We start from the raw sequence: 17,316 nt of genomic DNA, 5'->3' as shown, positions 1-17,316 counted from the left end.
GTGGTAGACGTGCATTGAATTTTGATGTGGAAAATTTATCATGATGATTATGAAAATAAGTCAACAAAAGACAAAAAGCCACCTAAATTCTTTGCTACTTGAAAATGGGTTATCACCTCGAAAACATCAACACTGCTCACATATCAATAAAAAATAATTTTTTTTGAACCGCAAATCACTTTATATATATATATATATATAAAGAGCCAGTTAGAAACTGGGAAACAAAATAGGAAAAACAAAAACGACAGAAAACACAAAGACAATTACAACAGCCCTACAGTATCAAAATTTAACCAATTCCATCCGGCTCCCAAGCCGACACCAAACCCCCATTGATATATATATGAGATAAAATTCATTGATCCCAGTTCATCTCCATCTCCTCACAAATCAATTTTTTCACGTGATTCTCAAATCCATCCACACCTATTCCCAGACAGGCCCCAAATTCCAATGTACGAGAGACTTCTTCCTCAAATTTAAGACGAACCTGCTCTTCCCCCGCAATTTCTTCGGACGCCTCCCTGTGTATACTACATCTTGGACCAGTTTCCCTCATCCTGTTAACCTCCTCCTCCAAACGGAATATCTCCTCGAGGTTGAACGGGTCCAAAGTGTTTGAAATCTCCGGCTCCTGATTAAGATCAGGGATAATTACGTTTCGGACCTTTTTTTGGTTTTATTACCGCGTTTGGGCCTGCATGTGATGTAACTGGGCCTATTACCTGCATCCGGAGGCCTACCCTGTTCGGCTTCAAGGCCATAGCTCAACATAGGCCCCACAAGTTCTCTCTCTTCATTAAATAAAGAAAACGGTGGTTCCTGGTTTCCAAAGCACTCTACATGCACGTGCTCTTCAATATTGGGAACAGAAAGATCCTTTTGATTTTTCATGCACATGCTTGGAGATCCAGCCATGCAGACTTTGGAATTATACCCAATAAACGCCTGAGGCCTTTCAAATTCCGACCGCAGCGATTCGTTTCCGTTCGCAAACTCCGATGGAGCTTCGTCTTCACCAGCCTTGTTCAAATCAGCATCTTCAAATCAGCTATTGAGTAACTCCGTTATATTAAGGAACTAATTATGTAAAAAATAAAAGAATAAAGTATAAATAAAAAAAACCTGCGCTCTTTCTCTCTCTAACTCTCTCTCTCCCCTCTTTCTTCTCCCTCTCTAAAAAATTCTTCTCCCTCTCTAAAAAAACCTGCACTCTCTCTCTCTAACTCTCTCTCTCCTCCTCCTGTCCACGTCCACGTCCCCGTCCGCGTCCACCTCCACGGCCCCGACCCTGACCTTGACCTCTACGGGCCGTAACAGCTGCTGATGACTCAGCCATATCGTCTGTAAAAATAAAAATAACAATTACAACTTAGCAATCACTATACGACTAGCGTTAACGTATTATACGACTGCTGTTCTTGTATACGAACGTATTGTACATCTCATATACGCTCTATACACATCAAGTATAGGTTTCGTATACTCACATGTTATAGATCCGATACACGATCCCTAAACATGAAGTATACGACCGTACGCGCAAGTATTATACGCACATATACGCTACGTACACATCATATATATGTTTCCTATACGCACGTATTACACGTCGCGGATACGCTAAAAATATAACAAATTGGGAATAAAATATAAGTTCATACGATCATATACAATGTTTACGATCGTATACAGATTGAACATTCAATCTGTATACGACCGTATATCGTATACGGTCGTATATAGTTTGAATATTCAAACATTATACGAGCGTATATAATGTATACGATCATATACAGTTTGAATATTCAACTTGTATACGATCGTATAAATTGTATACGACCATATACACTTGAATAATCAGTTACAATTTTCAGTTTCAATTTTTTTTTTCAAATTCAATTATACAATCTTAATCGTTACGCCTATCTACGTTATTCGATCCTTTACTATACAAGACCATAGTCTAACATGTTTCGGAATTTGAAAGTATACTATACGAAAACGTACCGTATAGGAAGAACGAGAAGAAAACGCCATAAATGTCGAAGAACGCTATCCAAGAACGATCCGAGAGAAAACCGACAGAATTTTTGATGGAATGTTGAGGCCGTATGGTGGAAATGAGGTCGTATAAATCTTATACGATCTTTTTTTCTATGTATACGGGCCGTATAAATGTATACGACCCGTATACAATAATTAAATGTTTTTTTAATTCAGTCATATATTTCATATTGATCACTGTATACGAGACGTATACATTTATACGACCCGTATACAATTGAGTATTTTTCATTTTTCTTAAATTACTATATGAGGAAGTGACGAAGATACAGCTGGTATGTGTTAACGTTGATTCGTTTAAACGTTTTTTCAAGTTCAATTTCAACAAGTTGCCAAAACATTTAAATAACGTGTATGTTCATCATTACAAATTGTCAAAACATGTAAATAACATTTTAAAAGTTTTTTCAAGTTCAATTTCAACAAGTTGCCAAAACATTTATATAACGTGTATGTTCATCATTACAAATTGTCAAAATATGCAAATAACATTTTAAAAGTTTTTTCAAGTTCAATTTCAACAAGTTGCCAAAACATTTATATAACGTGTATGTTCATCATTACAAATTGTCAAAACATGCAAATAACATTTTATATTCATAGGCCACCTAAATCCACGTATGCCCTGGTCCTGTATTCATCAACGATCCTATTATATTGGTCAATACGTTCCTTATAACAGTGATACCAACTTTCTGCTGGTGTATTCCGTGTCAGTTGTCTCCAGTATCATGATGGGGTTGGCATTGGATATTCCCCTTCTAATCTGACATGAATAAAATGGTTCATGTGTACAACCCCAATACGCATCGTATATGCCTGTACGATGCGTACTAGGTTGCTTTCTGTCACTCAAAAGTTCAAGCAACATAGTTTTACCGGCAAATAGTCCAAGATTATGTTTTGGAGCTAAAGTGCCAAAATTAAGTGTTCTTGAACAATAATATATTGTCCATTATATATTGGAGCTAAATTATTGTAGATTTTTATTAAAAATCAGGACCAACATTATGTATTGAGCTAAAGTACCGGAATAAGAACCATTTATTTATATGTATGTACCTTTAGTTTTTATCAAGAGAACAAAAGATCTGGTATGTAAGTTACCTCGAATGTATGTCAAAACAAGAAATTAAGTCACCGAACATGAACAAGTAAACAAACGCAGCTGCCATCACACAATATAATACGATAAACAACGTCTTCACTGAGACTCCAATAGATGCTGCCGCCACCATTTTTGCACGTAAAGTGTGTGGAGAAGCGTTGCCCAACCTTCACAGTTTTTGTTAACTAGACGATGAATATATAAGACTACAAGGTATGGTGATGGACGATCCTTGGAGGATGATTCGCCACGTAGGCGACATGTCATAGTCCTCCCAAGGATGGATCATCCTCCAAAACTAGGGGGCATGGAAGGATGGTTCTAGTCATAGTCTTACACCACTTTTATGTTTTTTTTAATCTTCTAATTTTTTTTAACATTTAACAAATAAAGTAACCTCGCCTGTACTCCACCCCTGAAACCGTAAAGCTTGTGTTTGGACCTGTACCCGCCACTACATCATCAAAAATCTGTGACTGGTATATGATGTTAAGGTCATTGAGCGAACCAGGTAGACCAAAAAAAGCATGCCATATCCAGAGATCCTGTGACACAACAGCCTCTAGAATGATAGTCGGATGTCCCTGATCTCCCCTAGTATACTGACCTTGCCATGCAACTGGGCAGTTCTTCCACTGCCAGTGCATGCAATCAATGCTCCCGAGCATTCCTGGGAAACCATGTCTCTGTTCGTGTGCTTGATATAATTTTTGGACGTCGTTTGCGTTCGGTTTTCGCAGGTATCGCTTGCTATACAATTTGACAACCCATTGGCAAAACTTGTGCAAACATCGACGTGCGGTTCTTTCAGACACTCTAATGTACTCGTCTAATGCATCTGGTGCGAAACCGTATGCAAGTTGGCGAATGGCCGACGTACATTTTTGTAAATTACTGAAACCCCTTTGCCCCCTAGCATCGTTTCGCAATGTAAAAAACGGATCAGACTGGGCCATGTCGCCTGCAATACGTAAAAATAGTGGACGACTCATGCGGAAACGACGTCGAAAAATCTCGGCTGGGTACACATGTTCATCGGCAAAATAATCGGCTACTAGTTTATCGTGGCCGGCTATAAATTTAGAACAAAACATAAATGAAATTAATTATAAAATACATTTTAAAATCTATATAAAACATAAGGAAAAAAAAAAGTAAAATACCTTCTTGGTGGTTATATTTTGCTCGTCTAGTTAGCCGTTGGGACGACCCTTCATCAGCCGCCATGAACACCTGAGCCGCGTTCATAATCATGTTGTGCATAATAGCATCCTCTTCCGAAGATGATGAATACCACGCGGACGAAGACGATGAAGACATAGAAGAAATTGAAGAAATGGAAGAAACGGGTGAAGTCATGATAATTTTTTAGCGAGAGATTGGGTGGTAGCGGGTAAAAAATGGTACAAAATTATGATGAGTTTTTATAAATAGGGAAGAGTGGTTTATAAAATTTGAGAGAGATGGGGTGGTAGTGGGTGAAAAGTTGTGAAAAAAATGGTTAAAGATGTGAGTATTTATAAAAATGGAAGTGAATTTGGGTATATTTTGAATTATGACCGTTTGAATATTTAATGTCAATTATAAATTAATTTTTTTTTATTTTCAACGGTCACAATGTTTGAAGGGCCCACCACTTTTGCTTCGTCGCAAACGGCAGGAATCCGACGCGGAAGACGGGACGGGGGCGGCACGGTGTTTGGACCGTCGCCGACCCAGGACGACCCGAGGCCAAACCCCATACCGACTAGCCTAAAATAATAGGATCAGTAGTAGACGTGCATTCAATTTTCATGTGAAAAATTTAACATAAAGTCAACAAAAGACAAAAGATCACCTAATTTCTTTGCTACTTGAAAATGGGTCATCACCTTGAAAACATCAAGACTGCTCACATATCAATAAAAAATAATTTTATAATTATTTTTCATTGATTTGAAATGCGAAATCTAAGTGTATGTTTGGCTAAGCTTTTTGAAACAACTTATTGACTTACTAGCTTTTTGGAAAAGCTAGTATAGAGTGACTTATTGACTTTTTTCCCCTCACATACATCCTTATTGTCAAACATCAATTTGTAGCTTATGATTTTTCAAAAAGCCAATAAGTCAATAAATTATTTCAAAAGGTTTAGCCAAACATGCCCTAAGTCTTCTAGTTCTAATTCCATTTGCAGAGTTTTTTAGAGACGAAAAAAGAGTAAGTGTAGGGATATTTGATGAATTGATGTGTTGTAAAATACACATTTTTTATCCTATGTATTTTGTATAGTTTAGTAACTAATTAGAGTCAGTTTTATTAGTTTTATCGTATGTTTTACTATTTTATTTTGTTACAAGTCTCGGTGCGAAAAAGGAATCGAAACGTGCTTAAACGGATCAACGAACGCTTATTTTATTGTATGTTTTACTAGAAGGACCTGAGTTGCAATAAATGAAAGTGGAAAATTCATCATGACAAGCATGGAATTTTGAGGGACTAATACTACACATTAATATTAAAAGTTGAATTAATTCCCTGATGTCACCACAAAACATTTAAATATGGATTTGGGGAATTCTATTCCCACACCTCATTATCTATCCGCACACCCTGGATTTTCAATACGCATTGTATAGGTCTATACGATATGTATTGAAAAAAGTTAAAAAAACATTGCAAACTGACAGGTGCAGGTGTTGTCTGGCGGCTGGCATCATACGCATCGTATAGGCCTATACGATGCGTATTGACACCCTGAATTTTTGAAGTTTATTTTTTGTGTGTTGTGTTGGGATTTGGTGTTTTGAGTTTATTATTGGTTATTTTTATTTTAATAAGTTTTAAAATCTTTGTTATTTTTATATCGTTAAGTATCGTATTATAGCTTATCGTGTCGTATCGTATCACATCTCTATTATTTTTATATCGTTAATTATTGTATTATAGCTCAGATGGGCCTCCTAGACAACAAAGTAGGTGTGACCCTCCTCGACATAGCTCTTATGTACCGTCGCAAGATTCCCTAATACCGTCTACGTCTGCAATGTCTCTAAAGTCTCAAAGGTCGTTAAATCGACGCGGTCTTTCAACATCTTCACATGAAGAAGAGCCTGGCAAGGACAATGGCTTTTCGTTAATCACTGATGAGGGAATGCTTTAATGTGCGCACAGATACAAAAAACAAATTCCAAAAGTGTTCCACCCCTACATTTCAAGAATAAAAGATGTCAGGCTGGATGGACATTGTGGGTTTCGGGCGGCGACTGTGGGTTTAGGGTTTGAACAAGACTACTTTGGGTATATTCGAAACCAACTACTTGAAGAGCTGACAGGTCCGAACAAAGAAATGTGGAAGTACGTCTTCGATAGTGAATTACTAGGGGACTACGACCAACAAGTACAGAGAATAGATTTTACCGGGGTTGGAATGACACCCAGGGAACATTGGATGGAGATGCCTCAAGCAGCACTCCTTCTTGCCAATAGGTTTGGTGTGATTGTTCACATATTAGACATCCAAGGTTGTTCTACTGTATTTCCCTTATATGATCCAGAGCACGCGTGTGCCCCCCATCAGTTCGTTTCACTGTTATTTGTTAATCATAGTCATTTCATCCACGTCAGACTTGAAGGGGACTATCCAATGTCGCCACCGAACCTTACGTGGAGTAGACGCGCTCGTGTTGCGTCAGACGGCTCACCGAAAATATAGTTGTACCAAGACATGTTTGTTAGTGAATGTGAATATATAACGAAGACGATATATATCGTCTTCTTCGTCGTTTAAATAGGGGAGGAAGAATTCAAATTCAGAATTCAATACGAGTCGTAAGCCCTATACGATGCGTATAGGGCTTATGTCAATAACTTTACGTCACTCAACAGTGACAGAAAGCTGATGGTACTTTCTAAAAAAAGTAATACGCATCGTATAGGCCTATACGATGCATATTACTTTTACCCCGTCAGACAGTGTCAACCTTTGACTGCCACAGAATTAATTAACCAACTAAATACTCATCGTATAGGCCTATACGATGCGTATTGAGGGTGCCATGAAAAAACTTCATAATCTTAACTAATGTGTTAACTTACCAAGGCTCAAGGCTGTATCTTTTCCCAATGTTGTTTGTACGACGCATCGTCACAAATCTAACAACCGAGTCAATCAATTATTAGTTAAAACCCAATAAACAAAGTATACTAATATCCAATTCTGTAAATCAAGCAAACTTATTAGGAAAGTCTAACTTTTCAAATTTAAATTCAATTTACAGATTCGAAATTTAAAATGAAACACATTAATGGCAAACTTTCAAATTTAAATTTAACATAATAATTGACTTCGAAATTGAAAATTTAAAATCAAACACAATAATGGTTTATTTCAAAATTTAAATTTAAAATAATAATTAACTTCAAAAACTTAAAATTTAAAATTTAAAATTTTAAAATCAAATCACTAATATCTAATCTCATAAATCAAGCAAACTTATTAGGAAAGTCTAACCTTGCCAAGCAAAATCAACCGACATGGTACCAATTTACAGCCATAGCAAGCATATCTCTGTCCAACATAGTTGCAGCCAAAAACTCCGGACCATCCAAAACAAACACCTAATGAATCAAAATAAAAACACATAAACCTTGAATATTACTCAATTTATGACTACTATCCCACAAAACAAAACTTTGTCAACAAATTATACTAACTTATGCAATGGTAAACCATAAAAATAACAAATTAATTTAGATGATTAGCTTTGCAGAAAACCCAAATCGGGAAAGTTTACCCGAATCGTTAACGAAAAAAATCAGACTCAGATTGGGTTACTCAAGCGGATATTAATCACTGCAATAAGATCCGGTATCAAACATAAGAGCACACATGAGTTTATTAACGGAACAAAATGGTGAAGAAAAGAATATACATCAGTTAATCGAATAGAGATCAATTTCCCATAGGATCCCATTCAAGATATATAGATATATAGATATAGATAAAGAACGGTGCAAGATATACCTTTCCTTCAACTTCTCATAGGATCCCATTCAAGAGTTCCTTGTAGGGGAAGGAGTCTGAAAGAAGTTTATCACCTAAAATTACAAAACACAGTTTGAATTAGATATGCAACTCGGGTACAAAAGCAATAGTCGAAGACTCGAAGCATTCCTAAAATTACAAATAATATAGTCAAAGCATCTCATAAAAAAACATCAAGATTTCAAAGCATTCAAAATTTAAAATCAAACACAATAATGGTTTACTTCAAAATTTAAATTTAAAATAATTATTGACTTCAAAATTTAAAATTTAAAATCTGAAAATCAAATCACTAATATCCAATCCCGTAAATCAAGCAAACATATTAGGAAAGTCTAACCTTTCAAATTTAAATTCGATTTACAGATTCAAAATTTAGAATCAAACACATTAATGGCAAACTTTCAAATTTAAATTTAACATAATAATTGACTTCCAAATTGAAAATTTAAAATCAAACACAACAATGGTTTACTTTAAAATTTAAATTTAAAATGATGATTGACTTCAAAATTTAAAATTTAAAATCTGAAAATCAAATCACTAATATCCAATCCCGTAAATCTAGCAAACTTATTAGGAAAGTCTAACCTTGCCAAGCAAAACCAACCGACATGGTACCAATTTCCAGCCATAGCAAGCATATCTCTGTCCAACATAGTTGCAACCAACAACTCCGGACCATCCAAAATAAACACCTAATGAATCAAAATAAAAACACATAAACCTTGAATATTACTCAATTTATGACTACTATCCCCCAAAACAAAACTTTGTCAACAAATTATACTAACTTATGCAATGGTAAACCATAAAAACAAAAAATTAATTTAGATGATTAGCCTTGCAGAAAACCCAAATCGGGAAAGTTTACATGAATCGTTAACGAAAAAAATCAGACTCAGATTGGGTTACTCAAGCGGATATTAATCACTGGAATAAGATCGGGTATCAAACATAAAAGCACACATGAGTTGATTAATGGAACAAAATGGTGAGGAGAAGAATATACATCAGTGAATCGAATAGAGATCAATTTCCCACAGAATCCCATTTAAGATACATAGATATAGATAAAGAACGGTGCAAGATATACCTTTCCTTCAACTTCTCATAGGAACCCATTCAAGAGTTCCTTGTAGGGGAAGGAATCTGAAAGAAGCTCTTCACCTAAAATTACAAAACACAATTTGAATTAGATATGCAACTCGAGTACAAAAACAATAGTCGAAGACTCGAAGCATCCTTAAAATTACAAATAATATAGTCAAAGCATCTCATAAAAAAACATCAAGATTTCAAAGCATTCAAAATTTAAAATCAAACACAATAATGGTTTACTTCAAAATTTAAATTTAAAATAATGATTGACTTCAAAATTTAAAATTTAAAATCTAAAAATCAAATCACTAATATCCAATCCCGTAAATCAAGCAAACTTATTAGGAAAGTCTAACCTTTCAAATTTAAATTCAATTTAGAAGATTCGAAATTTAAAATGAAACACATTAATGGAAAACTTTCAAATTTAAATCTAAAATAATAATTGACTTCGTAATTGTAAATTTAAAATCAAACAAAATAATTCTTTACTTCAAAATTTAAATTTAAAATAATGATTAATTTCAAAATTTAAAATTTAAAAATCAAACCACTAACGAAACATACCAAAAATATAGGATCATATTCCTCAATCAACTTTAACAATGAATGAGAGTTGTTTTAGGATCCATAACTGCAAAGGAAGTAACCATTGTTTTAAAAAATATATAATGGGAATATATTTATAGAAACAAAGTCTATTTACAGAAACCGAATCATAATTCCGAATACAAAAATCATCTTTAACAACAGTAATCTGTTTATAGGAACAAAACAACTTTAAAAATGAAATTAAAGGCATCTTTAAAGAATTAACAACTAACTAAATATAAAAATTATAACTAAATGACTCACGATAAATCATCATTAATAATTTTAAGACATTGACATATGGAAGTTGTTCTCCCCACAATAAGGTTGCAAAATCATACGGTATTTCATATCAATCGAAACAAAAAAAAACATATAAGCTGCAATCACTTATTGTGTGCACAAAACTGAAAACTTAAGAAACATACCAAAAATATAGGATCATAGTCCCCAATCAACTTTAACAACGAAGGAGTGTTGTTTTCATGATCCATAACTGCATTGGAAGTAACCACTGTTTTAAAAAAAAATATAGCGGTAATCTATTTATAGAAACAAAGTCTATTTACATAATCCGAATCATAATTTCGAATACAAAAATCATCTTTAACAACACTAATCTATTTATATAAACAAAAACAACTTTAAAAAGAAATTAAAGACATCTTTAAAGAATTAACAATTAACTAAATACAAAAATTATAACTAAATACAAAAAATTATAACTCACAAAACAAACCAAAAGAACTTCAAAAGATAATCACATAAAATTTCAAATTAACACCTAAAGACAAAAATAAAAAAGAAAGACTATACATATCAAAAAACAAACAACACCAACAAAACTGAACTAACCTGTTTTTGGTCGACGAACAATTCGAAAAATATAGGATCATAGTCCTCAATCAACTTTAACAACGAAAGAGCGTTGTTTTCATGATCCATAACTGCAAAGGAAGTAACCACTGTTTTAAAAAAATGTAACGGTAATCTATTTATAGAAACAAAGTCTATTTACAGAATCCGAATCATAATTTCGAATACAAAAATCATCTTTAACAACACTAATCTATTTATAGAAACAAAAACAACTTTAAAAAGAAATTAAAGACGTCTTTAAAGAAGTAAAAACTAATTAAATACAAAAATTATAACTAAATACAAAAACTTATAACTCACAAAACAAACCATAAGAACTTCAAAAGATAATCACATAAAATTTCAAATTAACGCCTAAAAAAAATAAAAAAGAAAGACTATACATATCAAAAAAACAAACAACACCAACAAAACTGAACTAACCTGTTTTGGTCCACGAAGAATTCGAGTCCGATTGTCACAAAAGATTGAGGGTTTACCATGAGAAAAACAAACCATTAAACATTCAGAACATATGTTATTATTTTTTGAATATTACTCAATTTATGACTACTATCCCCCAAAACAAAACTTTGTCAACAAATTATACTAACTTATGCAACGGTAAACCATAAAAATAACAAATTAATTTAGATGATTAGCCTTGCAGAAAACCCAAATCGGGAAAGTTTACATGAAGAAAAAAATCAGACTCAGATTGGGTTACTCAAGCGGATATTAATCACTGGAATAAGATCGGGTATCAAACATAAGAGCACACATGAGTTGATTAATGGAACAAAATGGTGAGGAGAAGAATATACATCAGTGAATCGAATAGAGATCAATTTCCCACAGAATCCCATTTAAGATACATAGATATAGATAAAGAACGGTGCAAGATATACCTTTCCTTCAACTTCTCATAGGAACCCATTCAAGAGTTCCTTGTAGGGGAAGGAGTCTGAAAGAAGCTCTTCACCTAAAATTACAAAACACAATTTGAATTAGATATGCAACTCGAGTACAAAAACAATAGTCGAAGACTCGAAGCATCCCTAAAATTACAAATAATATAGTCAAAGCATCTCATAAAAAAACATCAAGATTTCAAAGCATTCAAAATTTAAAATCAAACACAATATTGGTTTACTTCAAAATTTAAATTTAAAATAATGATTGACTTCAAAATTTAAAATTTAAAATCTAAAAATCAAATCACTAATATCCAATTCCGTAAATCAAGCAAACTTATAAGGAAAGTCTAACCTTTCAAATTTAAATTCAATTTAGAAGATTCGAAATTTAAAATGAAACACATTAATGGAAAACTTTAAAATTTAAATTTAAAATGATAATTGACTTCGTAATCGTAAATTTAAAATCAAACAAAATAATTCTTTACTTCAAAATTTAAATTTAAAATAATGATTAATTTCAAAATTTAAAATTTAAAAATCAAACCACTAAGGAAACATACAAAAAATATAGGATCATATTCCTCAATCAACTTTAACAATGAATGAGAGTTGTTTTAGGATCCATAACTGCAAAGGAAGTAACCAATGTTTTAAAAAATATATAATGGTAATATATTTATAGAAACAAAGTCTATTTACAGAAACCGAATCATAATTCCGAATACAAAAATCATCTTTAACAACAGTAATCTGTTTATAGAAACAAAACAACTTTAAAAATGAAATTAAAGGCATCTTTAAAGAATTAACAACTAACTAAATACAAAAATTATAACTAAATGACTCACGATAAATCGTCATTAATAATTTTAAGACATTGACATATGGAAGTTGTTCTCCCCACAATAAGGTTGCAAAATCATACGGTATTTCATATCAATCGAAACAAAACAAAAAAACATATAAGCTGCAATCACTTATTGTGTGCACAAAACTGAAAACTTAAGAAACATACCAAAAATATAGGATCATAGTCCCCAATCAACTTTAACAACGAAGGAGTGTTGTTTTCATGATCCATAACTGCAATGGAAGTAACCACTATTTTAAAAAAAATATAGCGGTAATCTATTTATAGAAACAAAGTCTATTTGCATAATCCGAATCATAATTTCGAATACAAAAATCATCTTTAACAACACTAATCTATTTATATAAACAAAAACAACTTTAAAAAGAAATTAAAGACATCTTTAAAGAATTAACAATTAAATAAATACAAAAATTATAACTAAATACAAAAAATTATAACTCACAAAACAAACCATAAGAACTTCAAAAGATAATCACATAAAATTTCAAATTAACACCTAAAGACAAAAATAAAAAAGAAAGACTATACATATCAAAAAACAAACAACACCAACAAAACTGAACTAACCTGTTTTTGGTCGACGAACAATTCGAAAAATATAGGATAATAGTCCTCAATCAACTTTAACAACGAAAGAGCGTTGTTTTCATGATCCATAACTGCAAAGGAAGTAACCACTGTTTTAAAAAAATGTAACGGTAATCTATTTATAGAAATAAAGTCTATTTACAAAAACCGAATCATAATTTCGAATACAAAAATCATCTTTAACAACACTAATCTATTTATAGAAACAAAAACAACTTTAAAAAGAAATTAAAGACCTCTTTAAAGAATTAAAAACTAATTAAATACAAAAATTATAACTAAATACAAAAACTTATAACTCACAAAACAAACCATAAGAACTTCAAAAAATAATCACATAAAATTTCAAATTAACGCCTAAAGAAAAAAAATAAAAAAGAAAGACTATACATATCAAAAAACAAACAACACCAACAAAACTGAACTAACCTGTTTTGGTCAACGAAGAATTCGAGTCCGATTGTCACAAAAGATTGAGGGTTTACCATGAGAAAAACAAACCATTAAACATTCAGAACATATGTTATTAATTTTTGAATATTACTCAATTTATGACTACTATCCCCCAAAACAAAACTTTGTCAACAAATTATACTAACTTATGCAACGGTAAACCATAAAAATAACAAATTAATTTAGATGATTAGCCTTGCAGAAAACCCAAATCGGGAAAGTTTACATGAAGAAAAAAATCAGACTCAGATTGGGTTACTCAAGCGGATATTAATCACTGGAATAAGATCGGGTATCAAACATAAGAGCACACATGAGTTGATTAATGGAACAAAATGGTGAGGAGAAGAATATACATCAGTGAATCGAATAGAGATCAATTTCCCACAGAATCCCATTTAAGATACATAGATATAGATAAAGAACGGTGCATGATATACCTTTCCTTCAACTTCTCATAGGAACCCATTCAAGAGTTCCTTGTAGGGGAAGGAGTCTGAAAGAAGCTCTTCACCTAAAATTACAAAACACAATTTGAATTAGATATGCAACTCGAGTACAAAAACAATAGTCGAAGACTCGAAGCATCCCTAAAATTACAAATAATATAGTCAAAGCATCTCATAAAAAAACATCAAGATTTCAAAGCATTCAAAATTTAAAATCAAACACAATAATGGTTTACTTTAAAATTTAAATTTAAAATAATGATTGACTCAAAATTTAAAATTTAAAATCTAAAAATCAAATCACTAATATCCAATCCCGTAAATCAAGCAAACTTATTAGGAAAGTCTAACCTTTCAAATTTAAATTCAATTTAGAAGATTCGAAATTTAAAATGAAACACATTAATGGAAAACTTTCAAATTTAAATTTAAAATAATAATTGACTTCGTAATTGTAAATTTAAAATCAAACAAAATAATGGTTTACTTCAAAATTTAAATTTAAAATAATGATTAATTTCAAAATTTAAAATTTAAAAAACAAACCACTAAGGAAACATACCAAAAATATAGGATCATATTCCTCAATCAACTTTAACAACGAATGAGAGTTGTTTTTAGGATCCATAACTGCAAAGGAAGTAACCAATGTTTTAAAAAAAATATATAATGGAAATATATTTATAGAAACAAAGTCTATTTACAGAAACCGATTCATAATTCCGAATACAAAAATCATCTTTAACAACAGTAATCTGTTTATAGAAACAAAAACAACTTTAAAAATGAAATTAAAGGCATCTTTAAAGAATTAACAACGAACTAAATACAAAAACTATAACTAAATGACTCACGATAAATCATCATCAATAATTTTAAGACATTGACATATAGAAGTTTTTCTCCCCACAATAAGGTTGCAAAATCATACGGTATTTCCTATCAATCGAAACAAAAAAACATATAAGTTGCATATCACATATGGATGTTGTTCTCCCCACAATAAAGTTGCAAAATCATATGGTATTTCCTATCAATCGAAACAAAAAAAAAAACATATAAGTTGCAATAACTTATTGTGTGCACAAAACTGAAAACTTAAGAAACATACCAAAAATATAGGATCATAGTCCCCAATCAACTTTAACAACGAAGGAGCGTTGTTTTCATGATCCATAACTGCAATGGAAGTAACCACTGTTTTAAAAAAATATAACGGTAATCTATTTATAGAAACAAAGTCTATTTACATAAACCGAATCATAATTTCGAATACAAAAATCATCTTTAACAACACTAATCTGTTTATAGAAACAAAAACAACTTTAAAAAGAAATTAAAGACATCTTTAAAGAATTAACAATTAACTAAATACAAAAATTATAACTAAATATAAAAAATTATAACTCACAAAACAAACCATAAGAAATTTAAAAGATAATCACATAAAATTTCAAATTAACGCCTAAAGACAAAAATAAAAAAGAAAGACTATACATATCAAAAAACAAACAACACCAACAAAACTGAACTAACCTGTTTTGGTCGACGAACAATTCGAGTCCGATTGTCACAAAAGATTGAGGGTTTACCATGAGAAAAACAAACCATAAACATTCAGAACATATGTTATTAATTTTTGAAAAAAAAAATACCAAACAGAAAGGATAAAATCAAACCTACACAAACTTAAAAAAGAGAAAACGACTATAACATTTAACTAACCTCTGTTGTTTCACGAATGATCGGAGTCCGATTTTATTCACGATTTAGGGTTCCACATGAAAAACAAAATCAACAAAAATCAGTAACTTTGATAAATGTCGAAGAGATGATTAACGTTCATAAACATTACATAAATCGGAGAATGTAGATGATGATAATAAAACCTCTGATCTTGATTTTGTTTGTAAAAAAACAAAAAGATAAATGTTCAATCGCTTGATTAAAGATACACAATAGATAAACAACAAACTAAAACAACATACCTTTAATTTTTATGATCAGATCTACAAAGTTTAGGACAAAGAAGAAGTTAATAGCATTCGAAGCAATCTTTATAAAATCAAGTTTCTATAGAATTGAATAACATAAATAAAGCAGATTTAGGATCGATTGCGTAGATTACAATCGTAAAACAAAGAAATCAGAAACAATAAAATCAAAAACATAGAAACATACCTTTGATTGGTTAATAGGATTGATTTGTGTGAAGAAGATGATGTTGCAAAGGTTTTTGGCTATGGTTTGGAACTGAGGATCTTGGTGGTGGTGGTGGGAGAGAGGCTGCAACTTAGTTTTTCTAGGGTTTGTAAAGTGTGTGCAAGAAGAATGAGAAAAAAAAGGAAATATATACTATCCGTCAGGCTTGACCCGAATTCAGGATTTCGACCCGAATAACAAACGGATCTCGCATCCAATGAGGCATTCTTTGTGAATTTAGAATTCTATTCTCAATTCCCTCCTAAACTCAAAATCCACATCCACCAAAAGTTTCCACATCATTAAAAATGGCCAAAATCAAATGCCACCTAGCCCAAATCCATCTCATTTATATATATATATATATATATATATATATATATATATATATATATATATATATATATATATAGATTTAATCTTATGTATATTACATGCGAGATATATTGAATATTCAAAAAAATGTCACGAAGACGAAAAAGTACTTCATCCTCAAGTGCGGATGTTCCTAACATAATTGGATGTTCAAGAAGTCCTTTATCTGATATCTCCAATGGTAGGTTCAACTATAAATTCGATTACTACAGTGTATTATTATTATTAAAAATATATGTAATATTTTATTGATCAATGTTTCATTTCAGTTACTATTCGCAATATCCAAGTGAACGAGGCTGCTGAAAGAAGAAAAGCAAGAAGGATATATATGAACAACAAAAGGTTCTATAACAATGCATCCCAAAGCAATGGTACCGTCAACTCATTTATGCATAACAAAGAAAATTTCAGTCCGAATACATCATTTACACCTAACATTGCATCAAACGCATGCGTTCCTAATATAATTTGTAGTCCACCAACTCCATTGTCTCAGATATGGAATGGTAAGTTCAAGTTTTCAATCATATAAATGCAGTCTAATATTTTTATATATGTTTAAATAATAAGTAATCACTAATTGAGTACAGATACTGTTCGCTATAATCGAATAAATGAGTCAGCTGAGCGAAGAAAAGCAAGAAGGATGTATTTGAATAATAAAAGACTGATGAACAAATCATCTGGAAGTAATGGCA

At 31.7% G+C, this 17,316-nt stretch overlaps 1 protein-coding gene across 1 annotated transcript; it reads left to right on the top strand.

The window, feature by feature from the left end:
• Positions 1–4,675: 4,675 nt before the first annotated feature.
• Positions 4,676–6,872, top strand: LOC118487495. Its single transcript, XM_035984386.1, has 4 exons — positions 4,676–4,687; positions 4,806–4,873; positions 6,107–6,223; positions 6,332–6,872. Exons 1-4 carry the CDS (start codon positions 4,676–4,678, stop codon positions 6,870–6,872), a joined length of 738 nt encoding a protein of 245 aa, XP_035840279.1.
• The last annotated feature ends 10,444 nt before the right edge of the window (positions 6,873–17,316 follow it).

This window comes from Helianthus annuus, chromosome 15, assembly GCF_002127325.2.
Source record: "Helianthus annuus cultivar XRQ/B chromosome 15, HanXRQr2.0-SUNRISE, whole genome shotgun sequence".
Classification (NCBI taxonomy): Eukaryota; Viridiplantae; Streptophyta; class Magnoliopsida; order Asterales; family Asteraceae; genus Helianthus; species Helianthus annuus.
Note: the sequence above shows the minus strand (reverse complement) of the source record. Positions and strands in the feature narration are given on the sequence as shown.

Coding starts and splice junctions, on each gene's coding strand:
- LOC118487495 (XM_035984386.1), top strand. Junction 4,874..6,106: donor GACGGGACGGGGGCGGCACG/GTGTTTGGACCG, acceptor ATTGTATTATAG/CTCAGATGGGCCTCCTAGAC. Junction 6,224..6,331: donor ATGTCTCTAAAGTCTCAAAG/GTCGTTAAATCG, acceptor ATGTGCGCACAG/ATACAAAAAACAAATTCCAA.